Source organism: Rhinolophus hipposideros (genome assembly GCF_964194185.1).
Source record: "Rhinolophus hipposideros genome assembly, chromosome: 22".
In the NCBI taxonomy this organism is placed as follows: Eukaryota; Metazoa; Chordata; class Mammalia; order Chiroptera; family Rhinolophidae; genus Rhinolophus; species Rhinolophus hipposideros.
In genome coordinates this window covers 17,681,814-17,706,354 of record NC_138068.1, presented here as the reverse complement: position 1 = coordinate 17,706,354, position 24,541 = coordinate 17,681,814, and the positions used below count along the sequence as shown (strand labels likewise).

At 45.6% G+C, this 24,541-nt stretch overlaps 1 protein-coding gene across 1 annotated transcript; it reads left to right on the top strand.

Moving 5' to 3' along the window:
- The first annotated feature begins 1,189 nt into the window (after positions 1–1,189).
- LBP (lipopolysaccharide binding protein) lies at positions 1,190–23,859 on the top strand. Its single transcript, XM_081034095.1, has 15 exons — positions 1,190–1,448; positions 3,615–3,729; positions 4,913–5,041; positions 6,903–7,058; positions 7,659–7,722; positions 9,210–9,273; positions 11,112–11,203; positions 11,723–11,899; positions 13,320–13,379; positions 15,344–15,511; positions 16,766–16,839; positions 17,378–17,420; positions 19,179–19,242; positions 20,028–20,104; positions 21,589–23,859. The coding sequence occupies exons 1-15, from the start codon at positions 1,325–1,327 to the stop codon at positions 21,631–21,633; spliced, it is 1,452 nt and encodes a 483-aa protein (XP_080890221.1). The 5' UTR covers positions 1,190–1,324; the 3' UTR covers positions 21,634–23,859.
- Positions 23,860–24,541: the final 682 nt, after the last annotated feature.

Below are 24,541 nucleotides of genomic sequence, written 5' to 3'. Positions count from 1 at the left end.
GAGCAGAGAGGCCCGGGCTGTGGGCTTCCCTGCGCTCGGCAGCGGAAGTTCTTATCTTAACCCCAATTCCAGTGCCTTTTATGGCCCACTGGGAAGAATCCCTGTTACTCCCCACATTCAAGGGGAGGTCACGGACAATCTGCCTTTTGATAGGAAGAGTAGCAAAGAACTTAAAAGCACCATTGTTACAAAACAGCGAAGAGTGGTTAATGCTACAATGGAGAAAGTGCAGAGGACTGTGGGACGTCAGCGGGAAAGGCTTCTTAAAGGAGCGGGAAGAAAAGAGCTTAGAAATACAGGGAGTCCTGGAGGTTCCCCACGAATTTAGCAAAATCCCTACTACAAATTTAGTTTTCCAAAATGAAATGTTTTATTTACTTACTGCAAATTCAATGTTTCCCCATGACTACACCCCCACCCCCCAAAAAAAAAAGAAAAATGTAAAAGACCAACAAGCAAAAGGATTTAAAAACACCCATAATCCTGCCCATCCAACCGGAGACGAGACTTCCCAACTCCTTGCTAAAAATTTTCCAGATTGGCATACATGGGAATAGAACAAAGAAATAGAATGTCATGCCATTAGAAACCGACCCCTCAACACCATCTTTCCTTATCAAGACATACATTGATTTCTGCAGTCTCACTTTACATGGCTGTGTCGTAGTTAATTTAGCCAATGCCCTTTTGCTGGGACACTTTAGGCTGGGTGCCCCTCCTCCCTTACCTATTTCACACAGTGCAGCATTTGTACACTGACGTAATTATGTACTTAGGGTCAAGTTTCAGAGGTAGAATTGCTAGGTGACCAGACGTGCAGGTGTTTAATGATTTGCCAAGCTGCCTTCCCGAAAATTTTACTATCAGCAAGGTTTGAGACAGCCTGTTTTACCAAGGCAGGGTGGAGGTGGGGGTGGAGCTGGTTCTTTTTTAAATAAATAGTCAAGTACAAAAAAGAGAGGATTTGAATGACTCCCAGCTCTGCCACTTTCCAGGTGTGTGATCTTAAGTCAGTGACGTCCCTCTCTGAGCTTCGGTTTCCTAGTCTGTAAAACCAGGCCTTCCTGGAAATGAACATGGGGTTTTTCTGTGGGAAAGGTGGACAGATATTGTTACCTGGGGTCAGGCCAACCTGCCCTCTGACCCCAGAGCAGCAACAATGGGCTTCTAAGTCTGACCCATGACTCACAGTGTCGCAATTCACAGTGTTCCAGCCCCTGTTCCTCCCCTTCCCGTCCTGATCCCAGGAACCTGCCCCAGCCCTCAGTTCTCGGTTACTTAAGGGAGGCAGGCCGAGCCTGGCCCCCACCACTGGAAATCGAGGATGGGGGCCTCCACCAGAGCCCTGTCCCTTCTGCTACTGGGACTACTGCTCGCGTCCTTCCCAGGAGCCCTGGGAACTAACCCCGGCCTGGTCGCCAGGATCACAGACAAGGGCCTGGAGTATGGTAAGAAGCTGTGGCCGTTGGCTGGCCTGGCTGACCTGCTTGGCACCAGGCTGCTCTGGGTATGGCTGGGGCACTGACAGGGCGCTCTCCCTTAGGCAGTGTGGCCTTCTGTGGGGACAGAGTCCCAGAGAGCAGTTTCCAGGCTCTCGGCCTCACGTGGAAAGATGCTGGCTCGGGTAGTAGATGGCCATCCACCATGACTAGTTGGCCATCAGCTGTTACCGGTTAGCCATTAGCCACTGATATAACTGCCGTGGCTGAGCTAGCAAGCACGGATTGCAGTTAGCAAATGAGATTGGTTGGTTGGTTGGCAGAGAAGCAGACGGCAGATTGCAGATCATGTGGCTACTGCTTCCTGTATCTCCAACCCAGCCACCAGCGAGACTATAGTGGTATGAACCCCTTATCCATGGCTCCGTTGGTGTTCCTTTTTGGCCTCACCATATCCTACATTCTTATGCGGGGAGCACGACCAAAGTCCCCACATGACACCTTCCCAGCCAGGCTTCCCCAGCTCAGACTCTGGCCTTGTCACCCAACCACTGTGCCACTTGGGCACTTACTTGTCTTAGCTGGGCTCCCACCAACCAACAGAGACAAAGATTTGGGTGCAAGTAGTTGATTTGGGAGATAACTCCAGAACACACCATAGGGGAAAGGGGACATGAGATGGGAAAGGGAAGGCAGACGGGGGTGTAGGGTGTTATTAAACCAGTTACCACCCAGTGACTAGAACAATTCCATTGGGAAAATTCTTGGTAAAGTTAGAAAATATATGCCTCAAAATTGAAAGTCAGAATGGTAGTAGTTACCTCCAGAAGCCAGTGGAGACCGGGAAGGAGCACGAGGGAGCCCGCAGAGTGCCAGGAAGGCGCTACATCTAGGTCTGGGTGGTGGTTATTTGGATGTATAAAAATTTTAAAATTACCTAGCGACACCTTAAAATTAGTGCCCTTTAAGTACTTTATGTGTTATATCTCCATTTTAAAGAATGGGCAAAAATAAGACTATTTTCTAAAGATGCTGAAATAATGCCTCAAAATTAATCACCCCATGAGGCAATGGACCTGGGGTATTTATACACCTCTCACCACAGTAATTGATTGAGGGCTGCTCCTCACATTTGTGGAGGCTCAATTGCCTTATCTGTTAAATGGGGTAATAACATTCCCTTGGGTAAGGTTGTTGGAAGCCCAGATTGGCTGGGGCAGAGACAGGGAAATCAGGGAAGTCTTCCTGGAGGAGGTGAGATGAGGTAGAAAAGATAAATGGGAGTTAGCCAGATATAAGAGGGTAGCATTTAGGCAGAGAGAATGGCACATGCATTTGTTAGAGGGAGGAGTGCAAGTTAGAAAGACATGGAAGGGGAGGCTGCTTCGGTGTACACATGCCCTCCTTGAGGGCAGAATTCTGGCTCCCTCACATCTCAGAACAGAAGTTCCTAGTAAATGCTGTTTACATTGAAACACTAAATGAAGCAAAATTTGCCTTTTGTTCCTTTCCACGTATGAATGCACCATGTTCATTTAACAGATCCTCTAAGAGTTGGCCATTTGGTCCTTCACATATTTTTAATAATATAAACCCTGACTTGCTGTTCCTGGCATTTCCTGAGGGGCTGTTGTGTGTCAGGCTCCAAGCCAGGAGTGCTTTTGATCCTTGCAGCCTCCTTTGTGCTCAGCAATGATTTCCTTTCATCTTCATGCACCGCAATGAGGAAAGTATTATTGAATTTTTACAGATAGAGAAAGTAAAGGTTGAGGACTTGCTCAAGGTCACCCATCTAGAAAGATTGCCAAAGCAAAGGATTCTAGCCCTGAAATCCTTACAGTTTCTTCTCTGCAGGCTAGATGCCATGATAGGCAGGAAAGTGGACTGCCCACCCAAGCGCACAGCCCTCCTCCCCTCATCGAGTAGCTGACACAGGCATCTGCATCCTCATTCATAAAATGGGCATGCACAGAATACCACCACATGGAACGAGGTGATGTCCTGAGTGTTTCTCACGCCACCTGGTACATAGAAGGGCTCAATGATCCCTAACTGTAATGAATGCTAATAAGGAAGTCTGGCCTCTCTCCCCAGAGCAGGTGGGAGCCACCAAAGGGATTCGATCGGAGGTAGACAGGCAGACCAGGTTGACTCCCAGCTTTTTCCTGCCCACAGTGGCCAGGGAGGGGCTGGTGGCCTTGCAGAGTGAGCTGCACAGAATCACACTGCCTGACTTCACCGGGGACTTCAAGATCAATCATGTTGGCCGTGGGCGCTATGAGTTCCACAGGTGAGGCTCCCTTCTGCTGGGGTCCCGCGGTGGCTGGGCAGGGGTGGAGGCCTGGAGAGGGAGGGAGAACCCTGGGATTGGATCAGGACCCCTCTGGGGCAGACTGTGAGATTGTTCCTCACAGAGTTCAGAGAGAAGTTCTGGGGGGGAATTGGGCTCCTCCATTCATTTATGCAACACATATTAACAAAGACCTCCTAGCTGTGTGACCTGAGCCTCAGTTTCCTTATCTGTAAAATGGGGATGACAGTGTTACCTCCTTTGAATTATAATCCAGGCTCTGATCTGACCACTGGATGTAGTCTGGAAGAGAAGATAGAACTTCAGCTTTAAATAGAGCAGCCCAACTGTTACAGTTGAGGTTTCTACACAAGGAAGGCTTCCCAGAGGGGGTGACATTTGAACTGAGTCTTCAAAGGATCATTAGATACTAGCAACTGATGCTTTAAAAAGGCATGAAGCACTTTTTGAGGGATGGACAATGGTGGGAGGGCAATTCAGCCCACCTCTCATCACCACCCTCCGTGCTCACTTTCTTTCCTTTCTTCCTTCTTTCCTTCCTTCCTTCCTTCTTACCTTCTTTCCTTCTTTCCTTCTTTTATTCAGTCCATCAGCAAACATTTATTGAGCACCTACTATGAGCCAAGCAAATAAATGGAACTGATGGCCCCACAATAGTGTATCATCTTGGTTTGCTGCCCTCAGCCTTTTTTGTGTCTTTTATCGAGCTGCCCTTGGCCTTCTCTGAACTTGATTGTGTCAAGAAAGGGGATGGCTGGGGGAAGGAGCTGCAAACCCAGAAGGGGTGTTCATGTGCCTTACTCCAGATCCCACCCAGGATCGTGAAATTCATGGACTCTGATCCTTGAGTGTGTGATTCTGGGCAAAAGCACCCCTTCCATGAGGTTCTATTTCTTCCTGGGTGAAAAGGGAACAAGAAGAGTGCTGACCTGCTCTGAGAGTCCTAAGTAACGCAATAAATGTAAAGTGCATGAGAGGGCGTTTGGTCAGTGCGGTGCACACAGTAGGTGCTCAGTAAGTGGGGGTAGCCAGATGCCTGCCTAAAGCTGCCCTGCTGGTCCAGTCCCCACAGGGAGAAGATACAAAGGTGAGAGTAAGAGCCCAGTGGAGGCTGTACCCAAGCCAGATCTGATGCCGCCACCCTCTGTGTCTCTCTCCCCAGCCTGAACACCCGTAGCTGTGAGCTTCTGGGCTCTGCTTTGACACCCCTTCCTGGCCAGGGCCTGAGTTTGTCCATCTCCGACTCCTTCATCTCGGTCGAGGGCAAGTGGAAGGTGCGCAAGTCATTCCTGTAAGTTGGCTCAGCTCCCACGCTCTCAGGGCCTTGGCCCATTCTTCTTAGGGCCAATGAGGTCCTAGCCATGGTGGATGGAGGGCACCAAAGCCCAGAGGTCGCCTGGGCTCCAAGTCCTCGCTCTTGGACCAGTCTCTTCTAGAATTCTTGCCGCCCTGATGAGGTTGTGCGTGAACTAAATGAGGTAACAGTGTGTCTTCTTGATTTGCTTCCCCCAGCAGCAGACCCCAAGGCAAGAATTCAAGTGCAAGTACTTTATCTGGGAAGTGATCTAAAGAGAAACATCCATAGGGGTGTGGGCAAGTGAGGCAGGAAGAGAAGGCATACACTCCTGAGAACCTCTGGAGACAGTGTGGATGGAGCACACGTTTGACTTCCCCAAATACAGATGTGCAGCCCCATCTTCCTATTTGCCATGGGTCAAGGGCAGCTCCCCAGACACTAACTCTCCAGCCCTTTGAATTGTTCTCTGCCCTCCAAGGCCCTCGCATGGAAGGTGGATGTGTCTGCAAGGGCTGCCATAACAAAATATCACAAAATATCACAACAAAAACTTATTTTTCTCACACTTCTGGAGGCATGGGTCCAAGAGTAAGGTGTCAGCAGGTCTGGTTCCCTCTGAGACCTCTCTCCGTGGCTTGCAGATGGCCACCCTCTTGCTGTGTCCTCACATGGTCATCCCTCTGTGTGCATGCACCCTGGGTGTGTCTCTGTGTCCTAATTCTTCCTCTCATAAGGACTCCAGTCAGATTAGAGTAGGGCCCACCCTAGTGGGTTCAATCACCTCTTTAATAACTGTCTCAAATATGGTCACATTCTGAGGTACTGGGGTTTAGGCTTTAAATATATGGATTTGGTGGGGGGGACCAATTCAGCCCATTACAGGAGAGGTGACAGTTTCTTTGGGGTGACCTGACCGTATTTCCACTTTTGGCCTTCACTGTCCAATATAGCACATAGCTTCTAGCCATGTTTTCACTGAGTACTTGAAAAGTGGCTGATACAAATTGAGATCTGCTGTAAGGGTGAAACCCAGGATTTGAAGATTCATCACATAAAAGAACATAAGAAATGTCATTAATAATTTGTACGTTGATTACAGGTTGCAATGATAATATATACTATTAAAATTCATGTCACCTCTTTCTCTTTGCCTTTTTAAATGTGGTTCCTAGAAAATTTTAAATTACTTCTTTTTGCCCATACTGTCACAAGCACTGGGGGTTAAAATGTCAAAAGTTTTGTCAATCTGTTGGGTGAAAAATAGCATCATTGTGGTTTTCATTTTAAATAATTTGTCATATGCCTATTGCAATCAAAGTTTCCGTTCATATCTTTGATCTCTTTTTTCTTTCTTTTGGGTTTTTTTTTTGTCCTTTCTTTATTCATTAGCATAGGCTTGTTCTTTGTGTAGTAAGGAAATTAGCTCACATGCTAAGGAAATTAGTTTATATATTAACTCATATGTTAAAGAAATCAGCTCTTTGGCTCACTCATGAATTTTTTATTTTTTAATTTTTTTTTACTTTGTAGATGGCATTTATTTTGTCCACTGAAGTCTTAATTTTCTGTGCTGGCAAATGTATCAACTGTTTCCTTTATGTCTTCTGAGATTTGGATCCTGCCTTTTCCCATCCCTGACTATAAATAAGGGAACCCAAGTTTTCTTCTAGATCTTTTAATGTCTTATTTGTAATAAATCTTTGCTTAGTAATAAATATTGTAATAATTTTTTGTAATTAAATGTTTGCTCCAGCTCCACTTATTTGGGGATGAGAATTGGGCTTCACATTTCCCCCCCCAAATGGTGGCCGGCGCTAGTCTAAGAATCGGGCATTGCTTCTCTCATCTCCTCCAGGAAACTACAGGGCTCCTTTGACGCGCAGGTCAAGGGCATCACCATTTCGGTCAACCTCCTCTTGGGCAGCGAGCCTTCAGGGAGGCCCACTGTCACGGCCTCCAGCTGCAGCAGCCATATCCGTGACGTAGACGTGGACATTTCAGGAGCTTTGGGGTAGGTCACCACTGGGACAGTAGCCAGCTTGACCCCTGGTTGCAGCCCAAGGCCCAGCCAGCCAGAGACCTGGCCTCTGATAAACATAAGGGTCCATACGGAAGGCAAGGGCACTTGGAGATCATTCTTTGGGGGCCATTGCTGACACTCACAGATACAGATTCAAGCCAGGAGGGTGAGTGTGCCATTTCCACCAAAAAAAGAACTTCAGGGAACCATCACCAGGCGAAAGAAATTTGGCTGTTAGAGGAGCACAAGGGCTTTTGGCCAAAGGAGAGTTTGTGAAAAATATGCAAGCCTTTAAGCAAGTCTCTTTGAGTCAAGTTTCCTTTATTAGAAAAATGTTGATTCTCAAGTCCCTCCCCCAAAGCTACTGAGTTTGCTTGGGGTGCAGCAGAGGACTAGGATCCCGGATGCCCTGAATTCAGTGAGTGTGCTGGGAGCTGCGGCTCTGGGACATAGCAGGGTACCAGGATGTGGTGGGGAGGGCTCCCTTGGGGACCAGCCTAGCTGGAAGCCAGGGCTTGGCTTTCCCTGCTGTCCTGCCATCACTGCGTTCAGCAGCACACAGCTTACCATCTACTATGCTTTTCTCTCCAGATGGCTGCTGAATCTCTTTCACAGCCAGATCGAGTCAAAATTCCGAAAAATATTGGAGAGCAAGGTAAGAACGTCGGAACTGCTGGCATCCTCCGAGCCACTCAAAGGCTGGGCCCAAGTCCTTACTGACCTATAGCCCTGGATAGCCCTGGGGGTTGGCCCAAACAGACTTGGGCCCAAGACCCAGAAAGTATAGATAAATCATTTGCCAAAGGTCACAGAGTTTTGTGTGTGGCAAAGCTGGGAGCAAAAAGTAGGTCTCTGGACCCTGAGACTGTCCAGTGAGGCTGAGAATAGTAAGATGCTTGACCAAGGGTAAAACATCAGGGACAAAACAGAGACTCCTGCCCCGCCCTCTACTGAGCCTTGCCCACTGACCTCCACTGCCCTGCATTCCACAAAGGCCAAAAAGGAAATCATCACTTAGGTGCCTGCAGAGACCAGGTAGAAAACTTCAGAAGTGCATGAACTAGGTAGAAACCCTGGTTCCTACCTGGGTAAGCTCATGAGCACCTATCCTGGATGGGAAGGCAGCGACAGAATGTCAGTTTTTCCCATTTAAAAAAAATGATGTGAAATCTCCAAATGTTGGAATCTCTGGCTCAAACAAAGAGGTTTCATGTTAACCCTCAGTTCTCCCAAACACTCACTTCCCAAAATCCCATTTCCCAGGTATCATACAAGTGAAAGTGAAGCTGCATCTGTAGCAATGACTGCTTGGGAAGGGAGAAAATGATAAAGTGGGGGAAAGGGAAAAAAACAAAACAGAGAGGGGAGGGAGGGGAGGAGGAGGGGGAAGAAGAAGAGGGGGGAGGGGATAGGAGGAGGAGGGAGGAAGGAGAGAGGGAGAGGGAGAGGGAGAGTGAGAGGGAGAGAGAGAGAAACCCCACCCCACCGACTCCACGTCTGGTCTGGTAGTTAAATTGGGAATAGCAGGCAGGTCCCACAGATTGGGTATGGCTAGCTGTATTCCGTTCCTTTCCTTGTTTTGAGGTCCCGGGGGTCTAGCTGAGCTTTGTAAAACAAGCCAGCCTCCTTCTTGAGCACCCTGTTGCCATGTAGTAATGTTTCAGGGGAAACAGCAAACGTTGGTCAATCTGGCCAACCTGTTAAGTGATGGCATTTAAGAAGTATCTACATTAATTATACACTTAATTTGTGTGGCTATTTCTACTGACTGTCTAGTTCTGCTATTCAACTATAAATTCTGGGAGGCCAGGATCTCCCGAAGGAAAACGTCTTTAATGATGGGGCTTTCAGGCTTTCAGATGGGGCCTCCAGCCGATGTCCCCTCATCAGGCTGTGTAGGTGACTATGTAACTCAGATGTCCAGCCCTGGGGTCGACTTTGGAAGGACCAATTAGGCTCTATTAGGGTCCTACATAGTTTTGATTATTTCTGTTTCTTACCTGGTACATAAGTACTCACACATCTCTGCAGAATCAACGGATCAGTGAGCAAGAATGTGCAATAATGTGGCTGAAGCAATTAGCGCAGTGCCAGACCAAAGCCAGGGAACTCACTCAAGCTTTCGCTTCCCATTTTTTTCAGATTTGCGAAATGGTCCAGAAATCAGTGACCTCTGACCTACAGCCTTATCTCCAAACTCTGCCAGGTAGGATACCTCACCAACCTCAGAACAGTTTATTTCTATTAATTTTTATAAGCATATATGTATGTACCTTACAAAACCTTAAATGGGACAGAGGTATAGAAAGTAAAAATTAAAAGTCCCTTTTCCTCTCCAAATTTTCTTCCAAGAAGTAACCTCTGTTTTGGGTGTATTTTCCCAAATATTTTCTTTGCATATACAAATACAAATATACATATACATAAGCATATGAATATACATTAATGTATGTATTCCTGTGTTCGTGAATATATGTGTATATACATAATTATGAATATATATTCATCTATATATAGTACAGATATTGTTCTTTTGTAACTTGTATATGATGGAGATCTTTCTATATCAGCACATAAAAATCGATCTGACGTTTAAAAACATTTTTGTGGAAATTAGTACACAGAGAAAAGTGTTTAAATCACAAGTGAATAGCTTAAAGAATTTTCACAAACTGAACACGCAGATACCAGCTACCAGATCAATATACAGACTATGACTGGCATTTCAGAGTCCCCTCATGTGTCCTTCTGTCACTACCTACCACTCAAGGGTAACTACCATCCCAACTTCTACCAGCAGAGATTAATTTTTTGCTTTGTACATGAGTGGAACTTTGCTGTATTTAGAATCTTTTATCAAAAGCAAAAGGCTTTTTTTGTTTAACTTTAAAATATAACTTTGATCTATATTGTTGCATATAGTGAATTCATTCATTCTCCTTGCTGTGTTGTATTCCACTGTGTTGATGTCCCTCTATTTCCATTCTACTTTTGAAGGTCATTTGGGTCTAATGACCTTTATGGTCATTATGGTAGTGCTGCAATGCATATTTTAGTACAACATGGACGCCTGTCTTTGGGTTATACCTAGGAGTGATATTGTAGGCTCATGTGGTATACATAAGGTCAGCATTATCAGATCCTGCCAAACAGTTTTTCAAAGTGGCAGTAACACACCTCATTTTCTTAGCAGTATAGCATTTCATCCTGTGGATATGTTATCATTTATTTAACAAGTCCCCAGCTGCTGGACATGTAGGTTTATTATTTGCTATTGCCAACATGGAGTTGGGGGCACCGTGCACAACCTCACATGTAAGTGTACCCGTAGAACAATCCTCTACAAGAGGGGCCCCTGGATCTAGGGTGCACACATAACGCTTGCAGGGATAGTCCCTGACAAATTGTCTGAGGTGTTCTCTGATGTCATGGACCCCAGGTCCCCCCACTCACTTGTTGACATCCCCCTTCACTGGAGGCCCAGGGGGACACAGATGACCCAGTGCACGGGACATAGATCTCCTGTTCCTCTAGGACTTTGTGGGGAAGTGTCTGAACCCTCTGGACATGCCTAATCTTCCTGGTTATTTGGTTCGAGTTGATAGGAGGTTGGTTTCCCGGAGATCAAGGCCTCAGTTGTAAATTGGGGAGCCATAACATTGGTTGCAGACTTCTCCCCATTGTGTGGCTTCCTTGGCATGAAGCTTCAAGTGTGGACCAGCTGCCAAACCTGGGCGCCTCCCGCCCTCAGGATGTGTGTGTGTGTGTGTGTGTGTGTGTGTGTGTGTGTGTGTCTCCCTGGAACCTGCTCAGGCCCCAGGCTGAGCATACCCATCCCATGGCTAACCCACCAATGGGAAAAGAAAACCCAGGTTGTGTCTTCCTTGGTGAAGCTGTTCTTTGCCCCAGGGCTGGGCTGGGTGGAAGGACTTGAGGCAGAGGGGCAGGGGGCTCTAAAGAAAGTCACAGAAGTTTAGGTCAGTCAGAGCCCTTACCTCTTCTCTATCACCTGTCTGCTAATTCTGCCTCTCCCCTGCTTCATAGTCACAACAGAGATTGACAGTTTTGCCGGCATTGATTACAGTTTAATGGAGGCCCCTCAGGCAACAGCCCAGATGCTGGACGTGATGTTGAAGGTGAGGCTTCTGGAGCAGGGGCTTGGGTGGGTCCAGCCCCAGTGTGGCATTTCCTCAGGGTCAGCCCTTTCTTTGGTTTTCCTGTCCCCCTGGCTTCAGATCTGTGCTAATCTCCTCTGTGCTTCCGGCTGTATCCAGGGCAGGGCAATATGGAGTGGTGGGGTGTGTTCTCAGAGCCAGGATCCTCTCCCAAATGTCCTACTAATCTTAGGCCTTGAAACTTCCCCTCCCCTCCTTCACCTTGTCCACCGTGCAGGTGAAGTCAATCACAGCGGGCCCTAGGTAGTGTGGAGGGGCTGGCCGGTAGGTCTTGTGGGTTAATACACCAAAGCCGGGGAGCCTTTTATGAAGGGATTCTGGACATGCAACCCAAAGGAAAATGTTTTTAATGGTGGAGTTTCAGGCAGTGTCTCTAGCCATTGCCACCTCATCAGACTGTATAGACAACTACCTAGCTCGGATGTCCAGCCCTGGGGTAGACTTTGAAAGTTCAAATGCATGTTATTTTTCTCTCTCCAGGCTGAATTTTTTAACCATGATCACCGCTCCCCAGTTGCCTTCCTCGCTCCTGTCATGAGCCTTCCTGAGGAACACAACCGAATGGTCTACTTTGCCATCTCTGATTATGTCTTCAACACAGCCAGCCTAGTATATCACGAGGCAGGGTACCTGAACTTCTCCATCACAGATGACTTGGTGAGGATAGTGACAGAATAATGCTCACAGATGACTATTATGTAACCTGGCTTCCCTTCCTTATTTCTTTTCCATCCCATTTACATCAGCAAAATAGTAAATTATGGCAAAGAAAAAAGATGGAGACTAGGAAAAATATAAGTTAGCATAATTTCCATTTTCACTTTGGCTGCCAGGAAACTCCAAGTCAATTTTTTTTTCTCCCTTATTACAATTGTGGAAGATTTTTTAGCTTGCTTGTCTGTGTTTTATTCCCCACCCCCATAGCTAGATATGTTATTCGGATTCATATTTTCTCTCATCCTGATGGTTTTAGGAGGGGTTTTAGTGTGCGTGTGTGTGTGTGTGTGTGTGTGTGTGTGTGTGTGTTTGTTTTTTGGTGAATGAGGCAGGATAATAGATACACTGATAAATGCATAAAGTTACATAGAATAGGAAATAAAGACCAAGTTAAAGGTAAACGACAATTATAAAGATATTGGACCCATAAATCGATCTTTTTCTTTTCAAATTATAAATTTGGGAGCTTTTTTATAGCCAAAACAGAAAATATACATAATTTAGTGATTCATGGTAAAAAGGAGAGACAAAGTCTTTCTAGTGCTTACCTCTAAAACCACTCTCTCAAATGTGGCTTTGTATACTAAATTTTATAGTGGATCACATCTTTACTATTTCTCGTCTCTTTAATATTTCTGAGTTTCAGATGGTTACTTCCTGTAGCTCTTTGTAAAAGCTGAGACCTCATGAAGGATATCAGGATGGTGAGGGAAACACAACATGGTCCAATTTGGATGATCCAGCATCCCCTGGTAATAAATTGGGGACCATCTGGTGGATGGGTAGAATGACTTATTGTCCTTGGAATTATTTCTCACACATGTAGAGACCTTTTCCTTCTATCATAATGTTTGATTCACCCATCCCACCTGTGGTGTAGTCCTTTCTTTTAGTGGATGGCATCATATAATATGTTTTAGTGAGCATTCACTATATATGCTAGGCCTTGTGCTAAATGCTTTGTACCCACTATCTCATTTAGCCCTCACAATGACCGGATAGGTGGCAACTATTATTATCCCCATTTTATAGGTGAGGAAGTTGAGACTCAGAGAGGTAAAGGGACTGTCCCGAGACTACACAGTGACAAAGCCAGAAGCCAAACCTAGGTTTTTGTAACTGCAAATCTCACCCTGATAGACCCTCTGAGTTGGTCCCACATGTCACCTGTGCCCCAAGGAGAACAGACAGGACCCGGGGACTCATGTATTCATGGTACATGCAGGACAGGCATCTCGTCACTGCCATGGTAACCCCGGATAGCTGAGAAGTTACAGTCCTGAACATCCCACCTCCGCCTCTTTAGACCTTCACCTCCAGTAGGAGCACTCTAAAGCTTCACTGTGTCTGTTTGCTGCAGGTTCCACCCACCTCTACCATCCGACTAACTACCAAGTCCTTCCGTGCCTTCGTTCCCCGGGTAAGCCTTCCCTCAGTGCTCGGTAGGTGCAGGCTGAGCCCTCAGGGGTTTCCCTTAAAAACCTGTGCACTACTCTCAGCCTGACCAACAGTCTGGCAGCGAGGGCCCGCAGTGAAGGCCACGATGCTGCAGCTTTTCATGCTTCCTTCCCTTCAAAGCCCAAAGAACACAGGCCTAAGCCCTGTATCATGTGGGATCATAGGTTGCCCAGTCTCTTATTGGTGATATCTGAGAATCCCAATGCCAACATGTCCCACAAAATGTGCCCTAATTAATAACGCCAATTAGAGAGGGCGTAGTAGGGACCAGGCACTGTTCTTTTAATAAACTAAAAAATTATTTTTTGACGGATCATAAATTCTTATGGTTTGACTTTCAAATAACATAAAAAGCTGCAGAATGGAAAGTCTCCTGTCTATTCCTGTCGCCTAACCATCCAGTTCCCTCCCATCCAGAGTCTCCCAATATTATCAGAGTGTATACACCCTTCTGGTAACATTCTATGTACATACAAACAAATTTGTTTATCTTTCCTCCATTTTCCTCCACAGCGGAAGAGGTATTAGACACACCATTTTGTACCTTACATTTTTCCCTTTCTGTGCTGGGAGACCAATCCATATAGGTAGATAAAGATCTTCCTCACTCTTTTTTTTCATGCATGTGCAGTCTGCCATCGTATGCATTGACCAGTACTTGTTTAACCAGTTTCCCACAGAAGGACATTGAAGGTTGCTTCCAGTCTTTTGCTGTGTCAGTGTTACAGTGAATAACTTTGCAGGTCTATCATGTGTAGCATCTCATTCAATCCCACAGAAGTCTACCTGTCCTCTCCCCCACCTTCTGCGTGCCCCCAAAACACAGATCAGATAGGCTGTAGTGTTAACCTGCCTTTCAGAAGGCTTGATGATGGCTGGGAGAAATTATAATAGTAGGAAATGTTTAAACTTCAACTTCTGCAATGCCTTGGCAACGTTCTTCCCTAAGGCGCCCCCTACAGGCACGTTTTCTCCCTAGAGCCCACAACAACCCAACCTACCCCCACGTTGTTGGGCTGGCTTTGGAGTGCATTGGCCACATCCTGGCTCCCACAGCTTTTTTGTCCCAGGAAGAGGAGGAAACTCCCACCCCCCCTTCCTGCTCACATCATCATCAACCTGGCAGAGAAGCAACTCAGCCTACCTTCTAAATAAAGCAGTTTGCTCCTCAACTTTCTTAATATATATATATTTTTTACAATAGGATGTAGATTTTATATTTGCATAACCAAAAGGCTTAGGGGACTGTTTTTCTTTCACCAACTTCCCCCCCAAAAGGAACAGACTTGCCCCAAATTAAATTCTGTACCTACTTCTAGTTAAACAAAACATTGCACGCTCTTCTGAAATGGAGGGATATATAGTTGTGTCATATTTCAAAAACATTGGCGTCTGGTCCCTGTATATGCAATTAGCTGCCTATGATGAGGGTGTGAAGAAACAATAGCTCTCACCCATTGCCCAGGGAAGGTGGGGAGTGAAAAACATTGCTCTGATCTTTCTGGAGGGTAATTTGGCAATTCCTATCAAAAAGCTTTAAAAATATCCGTGCCCTTTGACACAGCAATTCTACTTCCAGGAATGTATCTCCCACACAGACACACCCCAAATAATAGCCAAGGGTACACAGCGAGTGCTCCTTATAATGACAAAACCTTGGAGACAACTTGAGGCCCAGTAGGATTAGATCAATGACAGTACTTATGCATAATGGAATACAATGCAGTCATGAAATAGATGATACAGACTGTGTGTCTGACATGGAAAGATATCCAGTTATACTATTAAGAGAAAAAAAAACACAGAGCATTTCGTGGAAATCTAATCAACCAAAAGCATTCTCAGCTTTATCTGACTCCCTCCAGGCTCTCCCGGCAAACCTGCATATGTCCTGCTCTTGACATAATCTCCTCATTCTGTCCCCAGTTAGCCAGACAGTACCCCAACATGAACTTGGAGCTCCAGGGAGCAGTGGTCTCTGCCCCATTCCTGAACTTCAGCCCTGGGAATCTGTCCTTGGCCCCCCAGATGGAGATTGAGGCTTTTGTGCTCCTGCCAAGCTCCGTCAAAGAGCCTGTCTTCCGGCTTAGTGTGGTAAGGTTCAAAGCCTTTGCCAATTCTGTTCTCTTTTCTTGTGTGCTTTCCCCCCAACTCACCACCTGGCTAATTCCTTAAGATCTCAACTTACATATCACTTCCTCAAAGAGGCCTTTCTTGATTGCCCATACCCCTGATCTACCTTAGACCCCTTGTCATTTTTCTCTTGTAGCACCCTATTGTTTTTCTTTATTGCATTTATTATAAAGATTCTTATGTAGCTGTTTTCTGGTTTATATGTTGAATGTATGTATCTCTCACTGAGTCTGGACTACTATGGGGAAGAAGGTATGGGGGGGTTTTAACCTGTTCTGCTCTGTATCTATTTCTGACCCCCAAAGACCGCATTTCCCAAGCTCCCCTGCACTCTGACTTCCAGCTAGGGCGGCCAGTGGAAGGCCTTGTCAGGAGAATGGAGGGTGGGAGGAAGGAAGAAGCCAGAGTATTTGTTCTTCTCTCTTTGTCTTGAACAGAGACTTGGGCAGTAAGTGTGTCTTCTCCATGGTGGCTCCCATAATCTCAACTCCTCCCTCTCTTCTTCTGGTCCCAGGAGGGAAGCATCTTCCTGCCTCTGCTGCTCTCTGAGTTGCCTCTCCAACTCTCTTTTTTTTTGGCTTCTCAGCAATTTCCTGTATTGAATTCCCTCTGAGTTAAATATTGAGAGTGGCTTCTCCTTTCCCAATGGACCCTGTCTAACAGAGAGGAGATTCTGAGTCTTTGGGGGCTCCTGCTCACTGGATGGAGAATTTTGCTCTCGTTTAAGGTTTAAAACGCAACAAGACAAATTTCTGGAAGGGTAATTGCTCCTAGATGCAATTTGATATTGTTATTGTTATGAAAAGTGCAATTTGATATTGTTATTGTTATGAAAAGTGTTGTTATCAATATATTTTAAATTAAACATAATCTATTATTATTACTACTGTGGCTGAATCTTGGCCCTGAGATACCTAGAAATGATCCCTATAGATATCTCTGGGGATAGGCCCTCTACATCTTCTCTTGGTAGTCTGTTCAAAGTGTAATTGCTATCAGAATCAACCATTTCAAGTAAATATTTTCAAATTCACATTCAAACATTTATCAAGCACCTACCATGAGCCTTCTGGGAGTCTATAGTCCAGGGGGCGAGTCCCTGCTTTAACTCACTGAGAGATATTTGTTTAGAGAAGACAGCTAGTCCTCAGTTATCCGTCTTGTACGTGACAACCTCCGTCTTTCAGACCTGTTTATTTCTACTGGTATTTCCAGGCCGCTAATGTATCTGCCATGTTGACCTTCAACACCAACACCAGCAAAATCACTGGGTTCCTGAAGCCAGAAGAGTAAGTCAGCCTTCTACCCACATGGGGTCACTCAACTGAGCCTGCTCTGTCTGGCACTGTAGCTGATTATCTGTAACTAGAAATGCGGATGTGAGAGATCCTCCTGTCAACGTTAGGGGCCCACCATTGGGGAGGGAAACTTAAATTTTACCCAAGTTAGTCCAATTCTTTTGCCTCACAGGCCCCATTTCCACAAACTTCCTTTCCACTTAATATCCATCACTTCCAATTTCTACAGAATTTACTAACACTGCTTTTTCTTAATCTGAATTTTAGACATCAGTTATACTGACTTCCTGAGGTGACAGATAAAGATTGAGCTCTTTTACATTACCCACCTCCCTTCTTCGAGTCTTCCCAATAAGATTATGTCATTAGTTTTGGTTATTCAGCCATTTTTATCACTCCCACCTCTACCCCACCCTTGGCCTTATGATATCTCAATCCAGGGCCTCCTCCTTTCAGGGGACCCCCGCATGGCTTAGGTCTCCCATGGGAATACAGTCCACATCATGAATTTTTCTCTGATTCATTATAGGGTACGAGTGGAGCTGAAAGAATCTAAATTTGGAGTATTCAACGTAAGTTATTGTTTGTGTTTATGAAATGATTTGGGTATTAAATAATTGAGATTGTTTACAAAGAAATACTATGGTTGTAGGAGAAAATAGAAAAGCAGCCCTCAAGGTCATAAAACATAGGGCCAAGCAAAAGTTACATCCCAATGTAAGATCATATATAAGTAAATCTTCTATTGGACAGAACTCTTTTAAATGCAAGGAATAGAAAGCCAACTGAAAATGTCTTAGGCAGACCAGAGGAATATATAGGGTCACATAATTAAAAAACAAAGAAAACTAAGGCTAAAGGTTTTAGGCATAGCTGGATCCAGGTGCTCAAATTAGTGCATCAAAAGTCTCTCTCCATCTCTCTTATCTGCTTTCATCTGTGTTGGCTTCATTCTCAGGCAGTTTATTCCCATTGGTGAAAAAAAAAAAATATCCTGTAGCTTCTTTTTTATTTTTTAACCTACAACATTACAAAAAAAAAAAATTCCTCTTAGCTCTCATTGGATCAACCTTTGTCATGTGCCCATTCTTTAGCCAATCACTGTAGCCAGAGATTCAACAAATCCTATCCGCCTAGGATGGGTTTCCTGGAGCCAGAATTTGCAACCCCCAACAATATGGACTGAGATCAGAAAGGAGGGTTCCTCAGAGGAAAATAGGGACTCTGTTATTAAAACAAGAGGAATTGATTTCTGGGCAGACAAAACCAAGAGATGATTTCCACAAAGAGTATAAAGTGGTGAAACAGATGGCCTCTTACTAAAGGAGGAAACAGAATGGGAAGATTGATGTGGGCTGAAGCAATCAGGGCAGATTTTTGAAAAGAGGGAAGGTGGGCGACAGCAGCTGCTCTTCACAGGCTGAAGAGGAGGTGGAAAGACTTTAACTTGTAGTAGTTGTCTTCGTTTTTACCATCTCACAAATGCTGGCCTCCTCTGACTACCCTCACCCTGCTCTCCTCTTCCCAGACTTTTCCTAAAGTACTTATGAAGATGAAATAAGCATATAAGGTGTGGGGAGATACACTTGGGGACCCCCAAGGATGACTCAGAGAATGAAGGATAAAGTGAATAATGACACACTGATAGTGTATGTGTGTGGGGCATGTAAAAATGTTCTATAAAGTAAAACATGCATATGTAAAGATTCGCCAAAAACAAAACATGGAATGTAAAAAGGCATTTATCTATAGAATGAGATAAATCTGGATTCAAATTCTGACCCTGCTGCCCAGTTTCTAGCAAGTCGCTTTCATTCTGTGGGCCTCGGATTTTTTATCTGTGAAATGGGGACCACAAATATCAACATCAAGGGGTTATTGTGAAGATTGAATCAGATATATATGTAATGCTCTAAACCTATACTTGTCACATAGAGAGTGTTAAAAATTGTGTTTTGTAATTTTAGTTTTGACTGAACACTTTTTGTATTACTCAAGTAATTCAGGAAAACATTATCACTGTAAAAAAAAATTTAAATTAAATTAAAAATAAGACTAAGCCAAACTTTGATGTTCTTTCTAGAGAAAAGTCAGTTGGGCATGTAGTCTGCCAAAATTTTTCAATCGTTTGCACACATATAAGTGTGCATCTCAAAGTAGTTTCATCTTAGCAAATAGTAGCGTGATGTAGGTATCTACCCGAAATTTGCTTTTTTCAAGCCTTTTGCCATGTCAGCACATACAGAATCACCCCACCCCCAAGGTGGCTGTGTGGCCGGTTATTGGTGGGTGAGATGGCACATGTGGTCACCTTTCCTGTTCTCCACCAGGTGGAGCTGTTGGAGGCGTTGCTGAACTACTACATTCTCAACACCCTCTACCCCGAGATCAATGGTAAGAAGCACTGGCTGGTTTTCCAAGTCAAGAGTGGACACTGCTTTTTGAGGGAAAGAGAGGTGGACTTGGAATTGGGAAATAAGCCTTTCCTACAGGTCGTGAGACCTTGGGCAAGTCACTTCTCTCTGAGCTTCAGTGGCCTGTCGTGAGATGGGAGTGTTGAAGCCAACCTCATCTCCCTCCAGGACTTAATGAGGGTTGGGGACTGGGGCAGCTCTTTGCAGCAGCTCTTCCCAAGAGAAGGAAGTGGCAAGTGAAAGACTAAGGACCAAGTTAATACAGAGGGCACAAGGCAGCCCACCTCTGAATTCACATTTCCAAGTCAATTGCCAACTCGCTTGTCAAAACAATAAAGCATGAAGACCTAAACCCTGTTTTCATGGGGCTTTACTTCATTTGGCTGCAATAGAAAGCAAGACGGGACGGAGGGCAGAGAGCAGATGCCCACGAGCTTCTTATCATGAGTGTATTCTCCCCTACACCGACCCCTCCTTTCATGTAGCCTTATGGTGGAGAGCTAAGGCTCCTGTGGCAGCCTGCCTGGGTCAAATCCCAGTTCTGCCACTTTCTGGCTGAGTGATCCAGGCCAAGTTACATGGCCATCTCTGCCTCAATTTCCTTACCTGCAAAATGACAATAATAATCACATCTGCCTCACAGTCTTTGGTGATGATTAAATGAGAATATACTCCGTGTAGAGTTGGCAGAGAGGACTTCTTTTTAACTTTGTCTATAACTGCTATTTATTAACAAAGCTCTCTCAATGTTGCTTCAACCTCCAGATAAGCTGACAAAAGGCTTCCCCCTCCCTCTGCTAAAGCGTATTCAGCTCTACGACCCTGTTCTCCAGATCCACAAGGTCAGTGGGTTCAGGGGGCTCTGAGGAATTGGGGAGAGGGATTTGTTATTAGGTGGGTGCAAATTGCAGTTTTTGCAATTATTTTTAACCTTTTAAACTGCAACTACTTTTGCACCAACCTAAAACCTTTTCAGTTAGGAAGCCATAACTCAGTGGGTGGGAACCCGCCCAGTCCTGCAGCTGCGAAAACCTGGACTGGAGCAGGATGCTCCTGGCATGTCTGGATGCCAGGAAGCCATCCACATGTCCTTCAGAAGTGGGACCTCTCTTGGAGCAGGAGGTAGTTAACACAGTCTGTGCCACACTGCCTTCCTACCCTCATCATGGGTGACCAGCACATGGGTGACCAGTCGTAGACATTTCGGACTCTGAAAGTCATTTGTTTGGGATAGGTGCATTGTCTGTGCACATCCCTGTTTTCTTTATTTTCTTTTTGCTTTTTGTTGCAATCTAGTTCCTCCCCTACCCCAAAGCTAAGCACTGTCCCATCCATCAGATGGGCCACGGTTTACTTAACTATTTTAATACCAAGGAATATGTCTGATTCTTCGTCTCCACTATTCTGACCGAGCATTTTATGGTCTATCCATGCCCTACAGTTCAGGTTATCCTTCTAGAATAGCATCCGTAAGATGGGATGACTGCTTTGGTGGGCTTGGGAGCATTAAAGGAGATGCTGCATTGTGACTAGTCCATCATCGACATATAGCAAATAAGAGCAGAGTGGTCAGGAACATTGAAACACTGACCAACTGTTATATTTGGAAAACAAATATCCAAAGGCCTTTCGGGCCCAGGGATACTCAACATCCAACTACTGTTGAGTGTCTTCTACAATGAGTCAGACAGATCATTATTCAAAGCAAAGACTGAGTGACAATTCACACAGCTGGCCTCAGTTTTCTCCTCTGTAAAATGGGATGTAGCCCAATCCTCACTGGGCTCTTGTGAAGGTGAGAGGCCAAGTATGAAAGCTTCTAGCTCATTTGGCACAAGGAAAGTCATTAGAAGATTTATTGTATGCTATATAGTTAGAATTTTGAGGTCAATGCTGTCCATTTGCTTGACCCCCAAAAGCATGGGATGGGTCACTGTGGGAAATCAGAGGACTTTGCCTTGAGTTCAGAATTGCCGCCCATTTGGGTGATGAAAACTTACAAGGAGGTAGGAGCGGAAACCCCAGCTGCTCACAATTTTGTATTTTTCGCAAAGAGAATTTAGGTGACACAAAGGACATTTATGAGGCCTGCCAGGAAGAAGCAGCTTGGGAAAGGACAGATAAATCACCACCTTAGAGAAGGTAGCTGGCAAAAGCTGTGCTTTATGGAGACTTTGGGGACAGAAGCACACTCGCAATTTATGCACTGGCTTGGTTTCTGGCCGAGTTTGTGTTTCTCCAGACATGAAACTCCCTTTAAATCAGAGATGCATCTTTTTGGAGTAGAGAATGCTTTTACCATCCTGTCCTATCTTGTTTCTTCTAGGACTTTCTGTTCTTGGGTGCCAACATCCAGTACATGAGAGTTTGAGGGCCAGGAGAAAGACAGGGCTTGGAGGCCACAGCTGGATCGGCAAGTTGCATTTCCAGATGTGCAGGATATTCCTGGAGATTCTGGGAGGATGAAGACTTCTGTTGTCAGCTCTGGGGGCAAGGTCTGCCTCACCTATGTCCCCACACTCCTCCTCTCTGGGAGGTGAACCCACACCATCTCTGATTCGGAACTTTACTTTCTCTACCAAAACAGACCGTTCTCCCCACTGGCCTGTACGATCTTTAAGACTAGGCACCATCTTTTTTATTCATCACCTGATCCCTGTGCCTAGCAGAGTGCTGGCACATAATAAGTCCTCAATAAATATTTATTGAATGGTTCAATGAAGGAATCACCTGGTACTCTAGCCAAACCTCCCCACCTCCCACTGTCTTTGGCCAGCTCCATCTGTGGTCTCCAATAGTCCACCCTGACCATCATCCCCTTTATCACTGTCGTCCGGACCTCAATGAGAGAACGAGGAATTCTGCTCCCCTGTCAGCCCTGGACCTGGCACTGGTGCCCACTCTCTAAGGAGCTTGTCCTTCTCAGTTCACGGGCTCACTTCAGTACGGGCCCCCTCCCTTCACTTCTTGCAGGGGCAGACTCCAGACCCAGTGAGTCTCCCAAAGCAAACTCTCAGCCTCCTGCTGCTCTCCTCATTGAAATGGGTGTAAATTAGGGGGAAGTGGACCCATCTAAGTCTTTGGTCCGACCCAAATATAAAGCTCAGCCGACTGTCGTTTGTGAGTCCCAAGCCTAGAGGAAGAGGCCATCATTTCTAATTACCTCACAACCAGCCTCTGATCAGACTTACTAAAGAGTTGTTTCCAAGTTATGTAGCTGGGTCCCCAGGGAATGGGAATCAGAAGGCTCGTTTGATTTTTTTTTTTATTGTGTCAATGAGCAGATGGATGGAGTTGCCGGCTAGCAGATAATTCCCAGGGGATAGACCCATTTACCCTGTGTGTAACAGAGATATGTTCCAAGATGGGATAAGTGCTGTCACCAGCTAACAGCAGGGTGAACCATGATTTCCCCACCTCCCTCCTCTTTCCTTTTGCTGATTTGTCTGCCACCAGCATCCATTCCTATGATGGACTAGAGGAGGGCTCGGGCTTTGTCTCGTGCTAGCCATGTGGCCTTGAGCCATTCCCTTTCCCCCTTGGGTTCCTCATCTATGCAATAGGATGATAGTAATACTAGCCACTTCCTAGGGCTGTTACAATGATGACGTTAGGTAATCCATGTAAAAGGATTTATTTAGCCCTAGTGGGGATTCAACATTTATTGGCTGGCCATACATACCTATTTCCTATTTACAAGCACTAAGTGGCTCCGCGTGGGGGAAGTAGAGGCAGCTCAGACCCAATTGTCCCTGCTTTGAAGAGACAGGTGTGGTGGAAAGGGCCAGTCTTGATTCCAACTTACTTGCTTTGGGCCCCTGGCAAGGCCTCACTAAGCCTCAGTGTCCTCACATGTCAGATGAGGCTGGGAACCCCTCCTTGCAGGGTGACTGGGGACTTGGTGGATTCATGTTAAGCTTCCGGAGGGGCCACGGTATAACCAGTCCTAGAGAACGGCTGATGTGATTATCACCTGCCTCCCTTTGGGGTCCCCAGAAGCAGACCCGTATTTGCATTCCTAGCCCAGGTGGCTTCATTCCTGAGGTCTTCTTCTGCCAAGGACTCTATCAGGGAGAGAAAGGGGAAACCCTGAAGACACCTTTCTCCACCTCAACTCAGTACCCGGTAATTTTCTACTCCCAACCCTTCCCCTTTTCCCTCTCCTCTGGCCCAGAATCCATAAAATTGCCAGAGGCTTCTGTTTGGGGTTTCCTCACTAGTCAGATGACCCCATGTCTGCAAGTCTGTGCAGGTCCACCTGGTCTACCAGCACGCTGTTCCATGGGAAAATGGAACTGGGGTGAGGCGTGCGGGGGGTAGTGGGCAGTGCTTTCTCTAGTTTGAGCTTTTTGCTCATGCTATCCGAGTGAGTGACTAAATGGCTCACTTGCACTTGCATTTTGGCTTCTTGTTGCTTTAACCAACTGCTCCAACACCTGGCAGCTCAGCTGTCTTTCCAGCTCAGCCAAACTCTTGACAATAGATAATGTTTTAGTGAATAACAATATCCATACATCATTTCTTATTCACACACTCGTACATGTATCTGTGCAGGTACGTCAATCAAATAAATGTCCAGAAATGGAATCCAATCATTGAAAGAGACTCTTCTGTTAATTTAGCAGTTAGCTATTTGCTTACAGTCTCTCCTCTTTCACACTCACCCCTTCTCCTTAGCTGGCACCTGAGTATTAGAGGTCTGGTCTTTGCCCTCAGCCCCTGAGGGGTCATCTCTAAGCCCTTGAGAAGTCCTGCCTGATAAGAGTATCTTTGTCTACCTGGGGGCATTGGACCATGCCAGCCTAACAGTATAATCTATGGTGGGAGCTCTGGCTCACATGGTGTTATCTGGACCCCTGAAGACTGCGGTCACCTACATGAGTGGTCAACCACCAATAAAGACTCTGGACACCAATGTTTGGGTGAGCTTGCCCAGTCGGCCTCACTCTGCATATGGTCACATACTAATGCCAGGAAAGTAAGGCCACAAATCCACGGGGAGAGGTCAACTGGAAGCTCTGCACTCGGAACTTTCCTGGACACTGCCCGATGCGCCTCTTCCCTTGGCTGATTTTAATTGGTATCCTTTCCCTTTAACAAACTGTTATATCAGCTTTCCATGAGTCCTGGGAGTCCTTCTAGCAAATTATGGAACTTATGGGTGATCTTGAGGACCGTGTGTCAGAAGTTTCCATTGGTGTCAGAAGTTAGGGTGGTCTTGTGAACCTGTATTACCTCTAACTTCACAAGGGGTCTTCTGTTCTCCAGCCTTTTTGGTC